The following is a 19,834-nucleotide window of genomic DNA, read 5'->3' on the forward strand; positions in this document are numbered from 1 at the left end:
CTACATTACACAAACAAACAAACAGATACATATATCTGGTTACAAAATAACATCAACTCTCTGCCCCCAAGCATAAGTTAAAAGTTATTTCAGAGAACAAATGGGAGATCAGAAAATAAATTTCGATCGTGTTCTACTGTATTACAGTTCTCCAAGTCGGCAAGTAGTTGGGAGTCACCTAGATTAACTCCCTCATCTTACAAGTAAGGAAACTGAGGCCCACATAAGCTAATTACCTTGCTCAAGCCTGGGCCGCTCCATCAACGGAAGTCAATAAACCCAAGCAAATATGTTCTTTCTGTGCTTAGTACTTTATTTCTCCCGAGTATAAATTTCTGTGGCCAGTGAGGTAATCCATAGGGAATGGACCTGATTCATGAGAAAATAAGTGCTAGGAGATGAAGAGACAGTTTAGCATCCAAAGGATGACCCTTTTCAGAATGTTCTTCCCAAATAAAGCCCATCCTGATAAATAGGCTTCTGTCACAGGCGTCCAGTAACCACTAAGTCCCACCTGTATGGACTGGTTTTAAGTCTGTTGCAGGGGAGAAATATGATACGTGGAATTTCAAATCTGCAGGGGTGTTGTAGCACATCAGTTTCAGATTACAATAGATCACGGATCAAATAGCCCTGCTGGTCAAGTTTGGTATGGCAACCCAGCTCCATCAAACATAAACACTCAGATGAGAAAGAGACAGAGGAGCAAAGCACACTTTCAGATATCTCTAGACCCAGGTGGCATATTTTTGTGGTGCTGGAGAGAATGCGATACTTGATACTTTGAAATGTGAACTGATCTATGGGAACAGCGCCTCTGACAACAAACTTGGTGCTAAAAGCTACCAATTCAAAAAAATTTAAAAAATAAAAATAAAATAAGAACTACCCATTCAGTCGTTGGGGATTTTTTTTCATGGGATCCCATTTCAGCTCTTCCTCTAGAAATCGGTAGCAAACCAGGATTCAGAAACTTTACAGAAAACTGTCTAGAATTCATCTCTTCGTTAAGGGAAGGAGTTTCTGCAGAGAGGAAAAGAGAACCACTGTAGAGAGGGGGAAAGAATCAATTCCCAATTTGGTAAGCTTGCCGGCAGTGTCTCTTCCATCAGCATTCTGGAGGTCTAAGAACTCCCAGGGACAGAGATGCAGACATACAGCAACTAGGCACCAGCTTAGTGGCCCGCTGCCGCTTCAGCTTTTCTTGCAAGTAGACGGTGCAGGTCATTATAACAGTCAGGTCTCAGTCAGTGTCCTAGTCCTTCATCACATCAGACAGAAGTCAATACACCCCTGGAAAGCTTTACTTCCAGAGAGCCATGACCTAACATTCTGCAAACTAGGAGATCCCAACTGGAGGCTGGCACCACAGAAAACCACTCACACAGCTGGGCAGAGGTTGCCTCTCCAAGGGCATGGCAAATGCTCACAAAACTTCCAAGCATCTTAAGGAAGAGGAAAGACCATCCACTTTGCATTCAGTGCAATCTAGACCATTTTAACATAGAGCCTAGAAACTTCCCAGGTGAGGGAGAGTCAGGGCCTACACTGTGTGCTGAGGCGTGCAGGGATGGCCGTGCAAGGAGAACCTCCTGGTCTCCATGGTCCAGGGTCCTCATGGTCATGAGGGGTTGGGCTTCATCCAGGAACAAGGTCAAGCCTCAGTCAGAAGATCTGATTTGGTGTCAACAAAACACATCTCTGGTTCAACCCAACAAACATACAACAAACAGGACCAAGATGGCTTCAGGTAAATGCACACCTGGACTGTCAATAAATTGCCATCAAAAAAGAGTAACTGGTGTTCAGCTGTGAACCTATAATCCAAGGACGCTGAGTTAAGGGGGGCAATTACCCCTCCCTCTCACAAATTATCCCTGGATGCTTCTGGCAGATAAGATAAAATATATCCCACCAAAGGGATATTGCTCAGACCCATGGAGACAAATCTCTGGATTTTATTTTTACTCTAAGTGGACATTTGAGGGAATTTCTAACACCCTGGAGACTACCCAGGGGACCCAGGATGAAGAAAGAAGCAAGGTGACACTGACGAAGTGTGCACTTCATGCCAGACGAGGTATCACATGTACAGATGTGTGATCCCGGGCGTGACCAAATGGAGCTACTCCCCAAATACTAAAATAATACGTGTAATTATACCTAAGATGCTATTCTGGGACATTTTTTCTTCTTCTTTATTCTTTCCCACACTTCCCAAGTTTTCTCCAGTGACTGTGGATTGTTTCTATAATCAGAAAGTGTACTGTTAAAATAATAACAATAATGAGACAAGCCTTCCCAATGCAGGTGTAATCCTGGGTCCCTATACTGAAAAGGGAAGCCAAAAAATGGCTATTTCAGTTGACATCAGAGTCACCTGACACATTTGAAAAACTTCAAACCCACTTCACACACTCATGACACATTGTAAGAGCCTTCCCTGTGCTAAGCAGTTCTAAGTCCTGAGTATATCAAGTTAGAAAAGACATCCTGTCTTACGGGGAGGAGAAACTGAAATGGGCCATGAGTAAAAATTATCAGTGGTTAAAGAATTCAGATTTAAATTAAATCATCTCTAAGGTTCCTTTTAGCCTAAATACTTCATGATTCTAATGCAAGGAAAAGTATAATGACTGTTCTAGGAGAAGAGTAATCCAAAGGCAACATTTAGAGAACAGGAGAGGAAGAGATTAAGTTAGATTATGACATGGGGAGAGGGATTGGCAGTGGTTTCCTGGAGAAGACCACAGAGATATTAGAGCCAGATTATTTTTTGGGGGGGGGGTGTCATATTATTTATTGGAAATCCAGGGTATGTTTGGCAGTTACACTGAATCAACCGAAATACAGTTAGTTCAAGTTGCTGGATCTTTGATTTCACCGTTGTTCAGGATTACACCACAAAACGCAATGTAACCTGCAGTAACTTTCAGGCTCCCCCAAAATGCATCTTGGGGAAGGCTGGGCCCAGCTCCTTCCACCATCCTGAGGAACCCCTACACTTGGTCGCCCCTGGTCGCCGTCTGGCCGCTGTGCGGGGAGGTGGCCTCTGGGCTGGGCACCCGGTGACTCGGGCTCCTCGCTGCCCCAGGACACTGGCACGCAAGCCTTCACGTGGAGGCAGCCCCGCTCCTACGCCGCTGCTTCTAATCTCCTGCGGGCCCGTTTCGCGTCCCCCGACACCTGCAGCTCCTCTGGCCTCCGCCGTCACCACCAGCCCAGCGCCAGGGTGTCCATGTGGCCCCAGGCCCGAGTCCGCCCAGCCTCTCATCCCCACTGGGGACCACGCCTAGAGCCGGATTTTAAAGGATGAGTAGGATTTAAATAAGTAGACAGAGAGAGAGAGATGTGAGAGATGAAAAGGAGTAAGAAAGGCCCATGAGCAAAGGATGCTGGCTCAGTTCAGGAAACAGCAAGTAACTATTCAATCAAAAAAACAAACAAAAACTTTGCTGGGTGTTTACTGTGGGCAGACCCTGCATTCAGCATGAAGGATGCAGAGAATGTGTTTGATGAAACAAGACTCCTGCTCTCAACACCCCACACCCATCCAGAGGGGATGGGAAATGGGCCATGAGCTTTCAGATGGCAAGGATCTGGTCTAGCTCTCTCCCTGCGACATGGGAGGTGCTCTGTTTGATTAACAAAGGAACGGATGTGCAGACACGCACGCACGCACACGCGATGAAAGATGCAGGCCTGCTACCCAGGCCACTGGGCTCTTATCGGGGTTTAGGGCAGCACAAGCTTCCTGGGCTGAGGTTCGTGGCATGACCTGGACCGGAAGCCAAGATGGCAGGTAAGGAGAGGGTGTCTAGGCAGCCGAACCGATATGGAAGTACTGAGAAAAGGGAACGTCTGTCATATTATGAGAACTAAGACTCCCACAAACACAGCAGTTGCCCAATGCTCCAAAGCTGTTAGTGAGTCACCGTGTGGAGTAGTGAAAAGGACACTGTGTCCTGGAGTCAAGAGAGCCAGAATCCAGCTAAGGGTCAGTCAACCCTCCCGTGGGAGGCTAAGCAAAGCACGGGGCCTGCCCTGTACGAGGCATCTGCCATGCACTAGCTCTTGGCATCCTTTGGCCTCCCTGCATCAGTACAGCAACTGAGTGGCAGGTATTATTGTTCCTAATTAGAGACGGAGAGAGAGAGAGAGATTAAGAAATTTGCCCAAGATTACACATCAAAGAGGGGGTACGGTTGGAATTCCAACTCAGATCTCTCCCCAAAGCCCACCTTCTTCACACACCTGCTCCTCATGTGATAAGAAGTAATAAGCTTAGCTAGGGATCCACCAGCCTGTGGAAAGATTTCCAAATATGTGAGCCGCCTAAACCCTCCCCCCTCCACATCTCTGTAATGCTATGTGATGTAGACGATTAAGAGTCATAGAATTGCTCTAACAAGATCCCATTGTGGAGAGACCTTTCTTTCAGTAAGAAAAGAAGGAAATGCCTTTCCTAAGAAATCTCTAGTTTATAAAGTGTACACACACACACACTATGGCAATCAGGTTAAAAATGCAGGCTGAGGGGTCATTTGCAATCCTGAACTTGGAGGCAGATGAACCTCAATGTGATAAGCAGAGAAACAATGTGAAACAGTCACGTGCTAGTCACAAGCAGTGGGGTTGCCACCTGTCCGCAACTGCTATTGAACCCAGCTGTGACCTCCACTCTACAAAACCCCAGCTCTGGGATGCTGGGCTTTAACCCAGGGCTCCATACAGAGAAAGCAGCAGCCTCCTCTCTCTCCCTGGTCGCATTACTCATCAACTGACTCTTCTGGAGGGCTGCAAACCGGGCAGGTAGGCTGGACAATAAAAACCCTCCTACGACGGGCTGCGCTGGTGGCTCAGTGGTTAAGAATCCACCTGCCAATGCAGGCGACATGGGTTCGATCCCTGGTCTGGGAAGATCCCACATGCCACGGAGCAAGGAAGCCCGTGCGCCAGAACTACTGAGCCTGTGCTCTAGAGCCCGCAAGCCACAACTACTGAGCCCGTGTGCCACAACTACTGAAGCCTGCGTGCCTAGAGCCCGTGCTCCGCAACAAAAGAAGCCACCGCAATGAGAAGCCCACGCACCACAACCAAGAGCAGCCCCTGCTCGCGCAACTAGAGAAAGCCCGCAAACAGCAACGAAGACCCAACACAGCCAAATATAAAAAACAAAGAAATAAATTTATATTAAAAAAAAAAACCCTCCTACGAATCTTGAAAATAACCCCGCCTTACATCCTCATAGTTGTCACAAGGCACAAGAGATTTTTCACATATATTGTCTCACATGATTCGTTCTCCCTGTGAGTTACAAAATCACATGTTACTATCACATGTTCCACGAGCAAGTCAATGCCGAGGGAGGGTACAAAATACGACTCAGGGAATAAGCTAGGAAATGATGGAGCTGGGATTCGAACCTATGTCTCCCTAACTCCTAATCTTAACTTCAGCTCATCCAGTCATGGCCAGAGACACACCCCCTGGCCAGCCCCTCTCACCCCAACTCCTTTCCTTCCACTCTGGGTCAGCAGGGCGATCTCCGCTGCATAGACACTGTTGAATCAAAGCCCTCCTCTCCTCTTCCAGGAAAGAAAAGTATGTGCCTATCTGAAGTCAGATGGTCTTAGGTGAGGGCTAAGAGTCTACCTGCCCAAGCATGGATCACACCTGTTTACATGGCAGTCAGAGTCCCACACCTGGCTTCTGGGACTTTTAACCTCCACAGACAACCTTTCACTCTGCTAGAATCGGGGCTCGTTTGCTAATTAAATGGTATTATGCACACCAGCTAAGAACTTGGAATAAGGAAGCGTATACGAAAGCTGGAGATGGCACTAGGTACGCTTTGCAGAAAAAGAAAACCAGAAAAAAATGATCCACCTGGAGCAGCCCCTCCCCACACTTCACTTCTCTAATAAGCTAGCCACAGCTCATAGGGAAGGAAGCCACCCAGCACAGGACAAACCCAGGGAGAGCCCAGTAAATTAACCAAAGGGAGAGGGATACGCAATAGAGAGAATGAATGAGAGAGAAAGCTGGTGAGCCAACTTCTCCCATAACCACCTGTGAGGTCTCGCTCTCCTCTGGTGCACCCCGGGCCAAAGACAAGCACACTTGCACCCCAGGCCAAGGAGCCAGGGAGACAAGGGCGAGGGCGAAGGATTAGCCCTCACTGCAAGGTCTTGGAATGAACTTGGCATCATGTCCGTGCCTTGTAGCATGGCTACTCATTGCAATCAATGGGTGAAAAAGGTCAGCCTCCTGCCTGGAGTATGCTCCAGGTTTCCTAGAGTGGGTGCCCTTTTGGACACTCTCCCGAACAGCTTGGCAGTCCAGCCCTGAGACCCCTCCCCTTTTCAATGCTAGAGGAGGTCATCCATAGAGAGTCAGTCAGTCTAAGGAGAGACACTCAACCAAATCAGTCTTGAACCTGGTGAGGATGGCAGATAATGACATGACACTTACTAAGTAATAAATTGTGTCCACGGGCAGCTTCATTATTTAAGAGACAACCCTGAAAGGTCAAAGGGTTGGGTCAGGTTTTACAGCCTGATCTTTGGCCTCTTGGGACCCCCAGGGACGGGAAAGATAGGCTAAGTACAAAACTGCAGCCTGGGACCAAAGAACCTTTACTTCTAAGTGGAACCTGGTCATGAATTGAGAGGAAGCCACTAGGTGGACATGTGGTTATGAGGATGCTTGAGAACTTGGCCCAGGGTCTGCTACCAACTACAGTTGCTCTCGGTGCCACCTTCTCTCTCTCTTTGCTGTCTGCATGTTCCATGTGTGTTTCCGAGCTGCGTGGTGCAGTGGTGAAGCTGAGCGTTGCCACGGCACTAGAAAGCACCGGGTGGATACAGGGATAGTTTCAGCCTCCAAGAATGAGGCTTTTTCCCCAACTCTCCCCAAGCCACCCAAGACATTGTGCATGACATGTTTTCGGACCCTGTTTGCTCCATTTAGAAAGGCTTCCAGGACTGCTGGTCCCTTCCCCCCAGTTCAGACCTGCTTCCTCTTTAGCATACATACACCACAGCCTGATCTTGCTGCGCTCTTTTGCACAGTGTTTCAAACTGATAATACAAAACAACTCCCCCAGGAAAGAGAGCTCCAGGGGATGCCAGAGGCAATAAGCCCTCCCCACGCCCCACCCTCGCCCACCCCCAGGCACTCTTGGCTTTTCCAGAATCAGAGACAGCCCACAGCAAGCATAGAGGCTGTGTGCAGAGACTGGTTGTAGCATTAAAAGAAACTCAGAGCAAGAGTCTGGTAGGCAGTGGCTCTGAGAGCCGGCGGGGAGTGGATGCACCACAGAGAAAGATAGGACACGTCTTAATTAGGCAGAGGACCTCAGACAAGAGCTGACAACAGAGTCCAGTCTCTTTGCAATTGCAGTACCTGTCACCCTGAAATTACAAGTGCAATTTGGCTCAAGGCTCTGAGACTTGAAAGCTCTCGGTTCTCCCTTAAGGCGGCTTTGGGAGAACCGGCCACACTGGGCTTTCCGGAGGGTCCCACAGCACCTGATGTCCCAGATCCGCCTGGGAGCAAGGAAGTGTGGGCAGCTGCAACCAGACCTGTTACGCCAAGTTCTGCCCAGCAGCCCACTAATTAGGCAGACAGAACCCTGGCAGCCACAGCTCTCTTCCCATTCTTCCCCTGCCCCTCCAAGAAGCCCCATCCCAAACGGGATCCACCTCCCCCTCCGCTTCTCCTCTTTACTCAGCTCCACTCTCCTCCTCCAGGCTTGCGGATCTCACAGCTGCTCGCCCCTCCCCACACCCCTCCTCTCATATCCATGTATCCACGTTGTTAACGGATCATCATACAGACAGCAAACGAGCCTTTGAGTTTCAAGCTGAAACTCGCAGACCACGCAGCCTGCAACGTTTCACCCTCCCAGGCATCTCACTGCCCATCCTGTGCATGGGTCTCCACCTAGACCCTCCTCTTTGGCCCAGGGACCCGGAACATCTCTTTGTTTTTGACCTGCCAGCAGACCAGACAGAGACCCGGGGTTCCCCGGGCCTCTCCTCTCCCCACACGGAGCTCAGAATCCACACAGGAAAAGGAAGGAAAGAGACTTCCACACCTTTGCAGCATCACCTGCTCCAGCAAGCTCCCAAAGCCACTGGAACCATCCAGGCTGCCTGGGGCCCCCCACCCCCTTTTCTGGCAGCTTTAAGCTCCAGCCCAGCCCACAGGATGCAGTGCCTGATGCCACTTCCGAGCAGAGAGAGAGAGAGAGAGAGAAAATGCCACCTCGTCAATGACAAGCTGTTCCAATCACACAGCTCAGACACCAAGTGCCCTGGACCACGGGCAGCTCAGGCCTCCTCCCTCTGGGTGGGTGGAAGGCAACTCAGCACCTCCAGGGTAACGATCCGCCACCACGGCCAGGCCCCCTGCTCGCCCCGCAAATCTGACCAGACAAGAGTGCTCCAATCCAGCAGGCAGACCTCTCCGACCAGTTCCAACAACTCTGGCCAACTACCCTCGTGGCCTTCAAGCGAGACACTGCTCTCTCTCCTGCTCCAAAGCACAGAGAGACCTCAAACCGAGCCAGAGACCGCCAGCGTCGCACTTCTCAAAAGCACTGAGCGCAAAAATGAGCTGAAAACCAAGTACTCACTGTGGTGAAGTCCTGGTGGCCACACTCCTGCCCTTTGAACTTGCAGTAGAGCATCATATCCTTCAGGTCATGGCCCACGCGGTGCAGGAACTCCAGCATGCTGAACTGCTTGGGTTTGTAGTGCTTGAAGTTGGCCTTCTGCCGCAGGGCCTCCAGCACCGTGGGGTCAGCCAGGTGCGGGTCCGGGATCTGCAGGTTGACGTCCAACAGGGCAAGCAGCTCCCCGGCGTGGTACAGATCATTGGTGGTGAGCCTGGAGAAGCGGAAGCCGTTGAGGTTACAGAGGGTCACAGCTGGGAAGACCAGGCTTTGGGCCACCACCTCATCCACCTTGGTGACGTGCTGGTAAGAGAAGTAGTAGGACACCCTCTCAGAGCTCTCCACCAGCAGCAGGCCCAGAGAGCCCACGAAGGCCACGGCCCAGAGCACACGCCGGATGGTCAGCGGTCCGTACACGAAGATGTGGCGGATGCCGTGGAGGGTGGAGGTGTTGGCGAAGATCTGGATGCTAGAGGGCTGCAGGCTACCCTCGCTGGGGCTCTCCTTGAGGTCCATGGGGACCCTGTGCAGTTCCGCAACTGGCTTCAGGTTGATCAGATTCCAGGGAAGAGTTCCCAGTCCTCAGGCTCTGCTTAAACCTTGACGTTCAAGGGAGGGAAGGAAAGGCAAGCATCAGGCCAGGTGCCGTGAGTTTATCCTGAGAGCCCAGCCGCACTCTGCCAGGGGTGAGTGTTTATATAAAACCCATTCAAACTCTAGCTCCTGATTTTGTCCAGGCGATAAGGAAGGCTGGTTTTATTTAGGGAGACACCAAGGTGATGTGGAAGAGATGTGGGTGGGAAGGGAGAGCTTAGCCAATGGAAATAAAGTCCTCCCCCCTACACACGCCACTAGAGACAAGATTAAAAGCGAGAGCGAGGGAGAAAATGCTTAAAACAAGTCGCTCAGCAGCTCGGAGCCTGTTAACCAGTGCGTAATGCCCCGCGTTAACCATCCTGGGGATGTCAGGGCGGCCACGCTGATGCACTGCGGCCGGGCGCAGCGGCAGAGCTTCAGAGCCGCCGCCGCCGCCGCCGCCGCCGCTCTGCTCCTCTCCTCTCCCCGTACTGTTTTGGACTCCGGATTCCGTTTCTCGCCGCCGGCCTCCGTCCCGCCTCTCCTCGTCCTCGTCCTTCTCCTCCTCCCTCCTCCTCCTTCTCCTCCTCCTCAAGGCCCCCTTTTTGGGGGCAGAATTCCAAAGGCAGGCAGGCCGCTAGCCTCGGAGAGGCGGTAGCGCGCGGCCGCGGTGAGGCGAGGACCGGGAGGCTGGGAAGGATGCTGGAGGTTCGGAAAGGGACTCGTCTCTCCCCGCCCACCCACCCCGCCCCGCCTCCCCGAGGAAAAGCGAGGACCCAGAGGGCACCTAGCGAGCCGGCCTCCCTCACCCCCTCCTCCACCAGGCTGTTGGGGGCTGGGAGAGGGCAGGCGCGGGGGGGCGCTGCTGGGGGCGGAGGACCGGCGAAAGTTTCTTTTTGGTCTTTTTTGGAGGGAGCTAGTGGGGGCTTCTCGCCCAAGGTGGGGAACCAGCCCTGGGAGTGAGGACTCGACCCCCGCCCCCGTAGATGGCAGGAAGGCACTTGGTAAACTCCCAGGAGCCGGGTATGGGGGTGAAGGCAGCATTCCTTCGCACCAATACCTGCTCCCGGGTCAGACTCAGCCTGGGGTCTCCAGAAGTGAGACGCTGGAAGCGGGGAAGGAAGGGAGCTGTAAAAAAAAAAAAAAAAAAAAACAGTGCCTCTGCTGCCGGCGGGAAGGGGACATTCCAGTGAATGAGGTACCCCTGACAGAGGCCGAAGAGCCAGACGCCCCTAGGAGACCAGAGGAAGAGCAACGTGTAGCCCCACCCCCGACAGAGCTGTCAGGAGGTTCTGCATCTGAAAGAGAAAGACAGCTGGGGTTCCAGGTAAGGCTGGATGCCTTCCCTTTGGGCTGTGTGCGTGTGTGTTCTGCCCCAGGATTTGCCAGATGGAAACACAGCTGGAGCTATAGGTGGGAGAGAGGGATTGGGCTTTCGGCCACCTACCTCTTTTTTCATGAAAATGCACTGGAAGTCAGCTCCTGCTAGCAGGTGGGTGTGGCCTGCCCTGTGCCTGGGATCAAATGGCTGGAACCTATAGAATCAATGATGCTAAATCCCCTTCAGGAGGAAAGGAACAGAAAGTTCCATTGGCCAACCCAGTGCACACTCCCAGTGGGGGGCAGAGCCACATGGAGGCACCTTGCTGAGCCAACTTGGTATCCCCAGGGCATGCCCAGCTTAAATAACACTCCTTAAGAAGAAGGCAGTTTAGGGAATGTCCCTCTTGGTTTGCATCTACTCTGAAATGCTTCTCTATCCCATCTGCCCTCTCACTAAACCAGAGCCAAACCAGGAACAGTGTCCGGATGCACACTGGGGCAACACGCGGCATTAAATGAGTGGTTTACTGATCCTGGGAGCTCAAAAAGCAGAAGCGTCCTGAATTAGCAAAATAACAGAGGCCAGTTAACCTCATGTGTGTGTCATCCCAGAGGTCCCAGATCCCTACCTTAGAGCTGCCTAGATGGGGATGGGGTTTTCAAAACAGGGGTGCCAAAATTAACTAAGACTCTATAGTGTCAGGACCCGGTGAGGATGTCTTATTTCACTTAATGCGTTCAACCACCTTCACAGGTGTGTGTTATTACCCCTAGTATACACACGAGGAAATGGAGGTTCATGAGAGGAAAGTCACACAGCTCATCAGTGACAGAGCTGGGACTTGAACTCAGGCACGTTTGCCTCCAAAACAGAGGCTGAAAAGCAAAGCCAAGACACTCCTTCCCAAATTTAGGAGAAGGACAAACATTTCTACCCCACGTCCCCCAACACACAGAGACTCACAAACTCACCTTATACACACACAGACCAGCTCCTCCTTCCGCAGACGTGAAGCAGCCCTCCTCTTGCTCTCCACCAAGCCACATTCCCGGTGTCCGTGTTTCCACAGCGCCAGGCAGTCCTGCTACAGGAAGGCTTCCCTGACGCTCCTTTGCAGTCTTTGGCTCATCAGCCTTTTCAACAAGTCTGTGGATCTCTAACTCCATACCAGACCCTCTGTTGGTTTGGAGGAAATAAAGAGGAATGGGACACATTTCCCACCCTTGGTAGCTCAGGGTTCACTGGGCCTGGAGCCACTGTACGTTTGCAAACTGGCCCTGTACACACAGAAGGCAGGAAGAGACGGAAGAAAGAGGCAGCCGCTCCAGGTTGGTCGGTGGCAGGTTAAATAAGCAAGAGAACTTACACACGAGGTTAGTCTCGGGCGCTGCGAGCGGAGTAGATCTCTGCACCCACCACCCAATTATAGAAGTTGATACAGAGGCCTTAAGTGGGCCCAGGCACATATACCATGGTCTCAACACCACCTTACTCTATGGAGGCTGTGTCCTTAGGCAGCTTCTAGCTTGGGGAACGCACATTCCAAAGACAAGGAAGCGAGGAAACTCTGAAGACGCCACCGCTCCCGACCCGCTCTAGTTTGCGCGCGCCGGCTCTCCTCTGAAACGCCCTGAAAGGTCAGCCCGGGTTTCACTAGCCTGGAGCTCGTTAGATAGTTATCTGGCTAATTGGTCGTGGCCTCTTGACCTCCCTCAAGACTCCACCCCTCCCGACCCGCTCTAGTTTGCGCGCGCCCCGCCCTCCTCTGAAACGCCCTGATAGGTCAGCCCGGGTTTCACTAGCCTGGAGCTCGTTAGATAGTTATCTGGCTAATTGGTCGTGGCCTCTTGACCTCCCTCAAGACTCCACCCCTCCCGACCCGCTCTAGTTTGCGCGCGCCCCGCCCTCCTCTGAAACGCCCTGATAGGTCAGCCCGGGTTTCACTAGCCTGGAGCTTGTTAGATAGTTATCTGGCTAATTGGTCGTGTCCTCTTGACCTCCCTCAAGACTCCACCCCTCCCGACCCGCTCTAGTTTGCGCGCGCCCCGCCCTCCTCTGAAACGCCCTGATAGGTCAGCCCGGGTTTCACTAGCCTGGAGCTCGTTATATCGTTATCTGGCTAATTGGAGGCAGATGCCACAGCAACAATACAGGCCCAAGCAAGAGAAGCATAGGTTAAGACAATAATTCCCCAAATCAGTGGCAGCTTCTCCCACCAAGAGCCCCCTTTTCAGAACCACTGATTTATAAGCCCCCTAGGCTGGGGGCCGGAACACTCAGGGCATCCACTTGTGGCCTTGTGTGATTCAGTAAAGACAACACAGTAGCAGACAGAAGACTCACCAGGTATGAACACACAACATTCTGCTTGGCTAATGGCACAGGTGCCTCCTGGAGAGGCAGTAATGATGTCCAAGGCCATCCTATGTTGGAGGACAGCTTTTCTCATTAGAGACATGTCAGTGTTCAGTAAGGACAGGCTTTGCTGGTCTTCATTCAAGGCTTGCTGGGGGGATTCAATAAGGGCCTCTGTGTGTGCAAGTGTCTTCCAGGCTGATGCAGGGGGCAAAGATGGCGGCCAAATGATGGTACCGGTGGGAAACAGAACGTGTGCCCCCGGCCTCCAGGAGAAGGAGGTGGCAGCCAGGGGAGGCAGCACTGTCAGGTGTGAGGAGATGGACTGGGGGCGGGACAGGCCAGACCAGGACCCCACCTTTTCCCCTCAAAGCTGTGTGTTTCATTCCAGGTCTAGTGTGTTTCCACAGTCTCAGCCTGCAGCAGGACAATGGGATCCCAGTAGAGACTGAGCAGCTCTTCCTTACCCAGGGGTGCAAAGCAATCCACCCATCCCAATGGGATGTCCCATTGCAAATTCCAGCAGATGAAGCCTCTCTTAGGTGTGATGGGGTTTGGTGTTCTCAGCAGCACAGCAAACTAATCCACGGTGAGAGTCCGGGAAATGGGTTGTTTCCCACCATTTCCATATCTTTATGGGATCGGGTGCCTCGGCAGGGGTCCCCAGTGTGGTAGGGCAACAGGCCCTTACCTGACCAGGGTGGTTCTACCTGTTAGTAATTTTATCTGCTGCTTTAATATCCCATTTTTCCTTTCTACCGACCCTGCTGCTTGCAGGTTATAGGGGAGAAGGACCCCTCATTCACTGCCATTTCTTTTGCCCCATCCTGTACACCATGACCTTTGCAGTGTGACCCCCGTCACTATCTATTCAATGATGGTATCCATCCACGGTACTCAGCCTCTCTAAGCCCCCCGGTGATGGCAGCCTGGTTTGCACGGTCACAGGGGAAAGCTTGGGTTAAGCGAGACGCAGTGTCCACACAAACCAGGGCAAATTTAGAGCCCTCACTCAACAGGAGGCGGCAAATATAATCAATTTGCCAATCTCTCACCAGTGGGTACTCCAGTGGACGGCCCCACTCTCCTTTGGCAGTTGCCTTGAGCATTGTTTAGAACACATAGGACATGCTGTTACTACATTTACCAAACCACTGTATTTCGAGAGCAACCCGGTGTCCTTGGCAACACACCATCCACCGGAGCACCACGTGTCCTCTCTTCCTGTGCACCCAGTCAGCTGTATCTGCTGAAGGGTCAGTTGCTACGGCTTGTACCCAAGCTAGGGCATCAGCTTCCTGATCGCCAGGAGGTGTCAGTGCCTCCTGAGTCAGGACATGGAAACAGTGAGGACTGCCTCAGGCTCTTGCAGGTGAACCCAAATGTCTTTCCGCCTATCCTGACCCCACAGGGGCTTATTCATGATCATCCACCCCTAGGCTTCCCCTTGTCCAAGCCTTAGAACAGCCCAACCATCAATACAGAGGGTTACCAGCCAGGGCTCATGAGTGGTCACCAGCCAAATCACTTGGAGTTGAGCCCTCTGGCTGCTGTGGCTCGCTCCTGTTTCCAGGCGTCTATGTACAAGGCATCAGAGGGAATTTCTCCCACTCCCTCCCTACAGGCCGCAGGAATAACGGCAGGTACATTTGGAGAATGTACCTTCTCTACAGGGCCTAGGAGCACCTACCTCTCTAGAGACAGTGGGCTGGTAGACAGAGGTACTCCCCTGCTACAAATATATGTGTCACTTAGTCAAAGTTGGGGTTTGAGCCAAGACAAGTGTGTAGATGGAACATATTCTCAACCTACCCCTTGATAGGAAGGGAAGTTCTTACCAGGATGTGCTGTTCCTTTGTGAGACTCAGCCCAGAGGAGCGCTGTGTACCCTGCCAGGACCTGTTGTTTTGTAGGAGTATATTGGGTTTCTGCCCCCTCCCAGAGCTGGGACCAAAATCCTAGAGGTTCTCTCTCCTTCTGCTGTCTTTGCTGCAGTACCCAGTCATTCCTCTAGGAGCCCCAGACACGTCTAACTCAGATGACAGCCCTGCTCCAGAGATGCCCAGAACTTTCATCTGCTTCACTAGGATTTTTGCCTTCTCAGAGGCAGTTCACTCACCTGGTCCCCAGTCCCACACTTTACCAGGCGGTATAAGGGACAGGTGGGGAAATAAAGTCCTCCCACACCCCCAAATCCCTACAAAGGCTGGGGTCTCTTTCATGTTCTTAGAGGTTGGCTAGGCTTGCACCTTGTTAATCATAGCTTCTGGGACAACACATCTTACCCAACCGAATGACTCTCAAAAACCTCATGGTAGTGCCTGGCCTTGAATTTTTTTGTGGATTCACTGCCCATCCTCTCCCCACAGATGTTCCAGCAAAGTCTGCAGAGGGGTCCTGCTTCAGAGGCAAGTCTTCGCATGTTAACATTCTATCATCAACATAATGGATCCATTTGACCGATGTGGGGAAGGAAAACAGGGACAGGTCTCGGGCTACCATCCATGACATGTGGTGAGCTGTACAGTAGCCTTGGGGAAGCCCTTGAAAGGTCCACTGTTGCCCCTCCCACGTGAGGGCAAATTGATCTTAGTTATCAGAAACCTGTACTTATCAGAGTGTTTCATGAATCTTCAAGATGAAACGCGTTTGCAGGAACACTTTTGCAAAAGCATCAGAGTAAAACAGTAATTGTCTGTAAATGACAAAAGACTTTAAAATGGCCATGGTTAAAAGTTTGAGGAGAGTTTGTTATAATGCAATTGACAAGGACGTTCGTTTATTTTCTGTGACATACATTTTAAAATTATGGCTGGTAATGTTATACCAGGACATATCAGGTTTTTAGGAATTTCATACGAATATACCATAAAGAAAGTTTAGCATTTACTTATATGACAGTGCTTCCCATGTAATTTAACATATTTTAAAAGCCTAATTAGTTTAATATCCCTCTTTTATAAGGAGAAAGAACACATCTTTTGAGATATTCCAGGAGCCATCTGGAAAATTCCAAAGTTAGTTCAAGGTCAATAAAAATTCATTTAGAATTTGATTTTTTTAGGAAATTTGTCAAAAATACCAAAAGGTTTTAAAATGCTGGATTAGGGCTTCCCTGGTGGTGCATTGGTTGAGATTCCGCCTGTCAATGCAGGGGACACGGGTTCGTGCCCCGGTCCGGGAAGATCCCACATGCCGCGGAGCGGCTGGGCTGGTGAGCCATGGCCTCTGAGCCTGCGCGTCCGGAGCCTGTGCTCCGCAACGGGAGAGGCCACAGCAGTGAGAGGCCCGCGTACCGCAAAAAAATAAATAAATAAATAAATAATGCTGGATTAAATAGGATTGTAGTTCCCTGTGAAACAACACTTAGTTATCCATTTAACCAAAGTGACAATTGAACACTTCAAAGGCAAATGTAGAAAGTTACATAGTTTAAAAAAAAAAAAAAAACTTAGCTGTTTTAATAGAGAAAACTCAGTTTCTTAAGTAATCAAAGATATAAAAAAGATAACATGAAGCACAGGAAATTATTTTGATAAAACACAGAATCTTTGTTTTCTAGGCAGATTATTTAAAAGGGAAAGAAAAACCTTTCACAATTCTAAATATTAATCTTCTCTTCACATTAGTCCAAGAAAACTTTGTTCTTCTAGCAGATGAAAGAAAGTTAAGTTTTAGTTTTACATAAATATGCTATTGATATTAAAGCTTATTTTTCTTTAAGCCGATTAAATAGAGCTCTTTTACAAATTAATTTTGGCAATACATTCCAGAGGTGCAAAAAAAATCACATATATAGATAACATTTATCCATAGACATACATAAACACACAGACAGACACAGAGACTCCATAGTTTTCATTCCAAAACCTTAGCCATGGCACAACAATATAAAACTCACCAGTTTATAAATAACACTTGAATCTGTCTCTGACCGACAGAACACGTTCGGGTTACCCTCTCAAATGACTAAAGCTTTTTACTGATATTTGTGGAGAAGACTTTTAAAATTTGTATTTGCCCTTGACAAACAGTCTTATGGAGGATGTAGACTAGATTTGGGGAAAGGGACTTTCTATAGCAGTCTGTATTCTTTTTTTTTTTTTTTTTTTTTAGTCTGTATTCTTAAAAGCCTCTTCCCCCCATCTTTTTCTTTCAGTCCCAGACAGCTGTGAGCAGTGTTTACATTTCAAATACATGATGAGATTTACAACTTCGGGACAGAGAAAGAGGGCAAGTTTTCTCCTAGGAGTTTCGGGGTCCATTTCTCTATTGTCAGAAGTCTAGGGTAATTACTATTTAAATGTTTCCTTTGCATTAGGGGTCTGAGGACTCCGGTTCATTGTCAATCATGGTAACATCCTCCCCTTTTATCTGTTTACTTTCCCAGGGATTCTACCTCTTACCTAATCAGGCTTCGTCACAAGTGCTCAGAGTTTAATCTGCCAGCAGCAGCTCGTGCCCCCTTAGCTTTGCAAAATAGCACACTAGGTCTCCATCTTATTATTCTGCTCTCCCACCTTGTCTGCAGCCCTAAAGCTAGCAGAGCACTAGATGCCTGCATGTCCTTCTCTGGCCTCAGCTCCTCCTCCAACTTTCTAACTTGAGCTTTAGCCACTAGTTGGGTGGGCAACAGAGTCCCACCAAACTGTCCACAGTAGGGGCCAATGATCCATTTCTCTTCTTTGTCACAGGGCACTATGTGCAGTTCATCAGACAAGCACAGTAAAGCAGCTGGCATTTCCTGGGTGTCCAGATTTCCCCTGTGGATACCTCTTTTCCAAGACCCATTTCTCTGCTTTCCTGGCTGGCTCACCAGTTGTTGGTTCTCAAAGGGCCCCCATACATGGAGGGCAGGGAGAGACCAAGGAAAGAGTCAGCCACTCCCAATTGGTCAGTGGCAGGTGTAATAAGCAAGGGAAGCCTTATTGGGGGGCTGCAAGATGAATAGATCTCCACTCCCACCTGCCAAATCTTAATAGTTTATATAGAAGCCTTATCTAGGTTGAGTCACACCACCTCACTCTCTCAAGGTTGCACCCTTGAAATAGCGCATAGTATGGGAATGGTGGGTGAAATGTACCTTCCAAGGACAGGGAATCTCTAATTGCCTGGGTCTAGCTGATTGAGTCAACCAGCAGTCACGTCTTCTCAGTGACCTCTTACAACAGGTAGAGAGACACAAGTCCCAGTATAATACACGCGGTCCCTTCTCTACAGCAAGGAGAGCAAGAGAAATGGATTCCTTGTCTAGCAATGCCCAGCTGCCAACCAAGTTCCTCCATCCCCACCATGTTCCTTCCACCCCCAGCCTTACCTGTGCTGCCTTCCACCCTCTGTCCCCACAGCTCAGATCTGCTTCTCCCCTTGAAACCTCTTCTTTTCACACAATTATGTTTTCTATCAGTTCACACCCCACACATGCTTTCTCTTGTGTGCAGAAATGGATCTCCAAGCTGTTCGAATTAACCTCTCCCCCATTAAAACTTGTTCACTTGTTAAAGTCCCCACTGGTGTGTTTTGACCACTACAAACATATCACGGCTGCACAACATGGCAGCGTCACGCAGTCACCCTGAATTTGAATCTCCAATCTACTGTGCCTCTTATTGTTCTGTAACTTTGAGGAAGTTACTAAAACTTTCTGAACTTCAGTTTCCCCACCTCCAAAATGGTGAGAATTATAATAGCTCCCTCATAGCATCTCTTGTGCAAATGAAATGAAACACAGCTTATAAAGTCTCTGATACAATTTAGACACTTAGCAATTGGTTCTTGATGACTATTCAAAGGTCCTTTCCATGTGGGTGTTCCCTTCCAGGTGATTGAGGGACCATTTAGAGCCCTTGAAAGTGTCATTTTCCCAGAACACTACATACCTGAGGGTATCACCATCCCTACCAGAAAGTCAAAGTGATAGAGATCCTTCCTCATCAGGGTCAAACATACTCCTCATTCTGTTCTGCTTCTTCTTCATGCCCTCAAGTTCCTCTCAACGTCTTCTGAAATGGCTCTTGACCAAAGTTTTCCCAAATGGCCTAGACATTTGGGGGTAAGGTGGGAGGATGAGGGGAGAATGGCCATGATGGTGGATTTCATTACCAAGCATTTGGCTCTGTACTTGACACTGTGTGGATGTTATCAATAACAGTGAGAGAGCGGTATTCCCAAAGCCCATTTTACAGATGAGAAAGCCTAGTACGCAGAGGAGAGCTACCTTGCCCAGAGTCTCACAGCTAAAACATGGCAGAGCTGATAATCAAACCCAGGAACGTCTGAATCTAAAAGATATGTTCCACGACCCTAATAAAAAAATGCTTCCACAAGGTCTCAATAATGCAGACCATCATGGTACCAGCTTTGAATATGAAACATCTAAGTTATAGAATATCCTTCAAGAAGTACTGCTGCACAGTTTCCTGGCATATATAGGAATTCAACTTGATAGCTAATAAAATGTTGCTACATGGCTCTTGTTAAAGACCCTCTTTAATAGATAAGACTCCTTTGCGGGCTTCCCTGGTGGCGCAGTGGTTGAGAGTCCACCTGCTGATGCAGGGGACACAGGTTCGTGTCCCGGTCCCGGAAGATCCCACATGCCGCGGAGCGGCTGGGCCCGTGAGCCATGACCGCTGAGCCTGTGCGTCCGGAGCCTGTGCTCTGCAATGGGAGAGGCCACAACAATGAGAGGCCCGCGTACCGCAAAAAAAAAAAAAAAAAAGACTCCTTTGCAACTAGCAGTCTGGTTTATATACAAACATCAGATAGTCCAAGATCCTTAAAAATGTTTTTGTGGTGTTCAGTCGGTTAAGGATTTCTGTCTTCTGATTTACAATGCCTATTCACTTAGCACTCTGGGGTGTGTAGAGGTACAAGGGGATGGGGTTTAGACTGGGTCT

At 49.7% G+C, this 19,834-nt stretch overlaps 1 protein-coding gene across 2 annotated transcripts in view; it reads right to left on the minus strand.

Annotated features, from left to right (window-relative positions):
- The window catches only part of ASIC2 (acid sensing ion channel subunit 2), a 930,101-nt gene extending 917,891 nt beyond the window's left edge, over positions 1 to 12,210 (minus strand). The window contains exons 1-2 of one of the 2 annotated variants that reach the window (XM_067021778.1): positions 11,552 to 12,210; positions 8,642 to 9,279 (exon numbers count right to left, since the gene is read on the minus strand). In XM_067021778.1, coding sequence (XP_066877879.1) covers positions 8,642 to 9,196 — 555 coding nt within the window. In that variant the 5' untranslated portion in view covers positions 9,197 to 9,279; positions 11,552 to 12,210. Of the gene's footprint in view, positions 1 to 8,641; positions 9,987 to 11,551 lie in introns of those variants that run through there. The other variant, XM_059047863.2, reaches the window with a different exon arrangement.
- Positions 12,211 to 19,834: the final 7,624 nt, after the last annotated feature.

This window comes from Kogia breviceps, chromosome 19, assembly GCF_026419965.1.
Source record: "Kogia breviceps isolate mKogBre1 chromosome 19, mKogBre1 haplotype 1, whole genome shotgun sequence".
Taxonomy (NCBI): Eukaryota; Metazoa; Chordata; class Mammalia; order Artiodactyla; family Physeteridae; genus Kogia; species Kogia breviceps.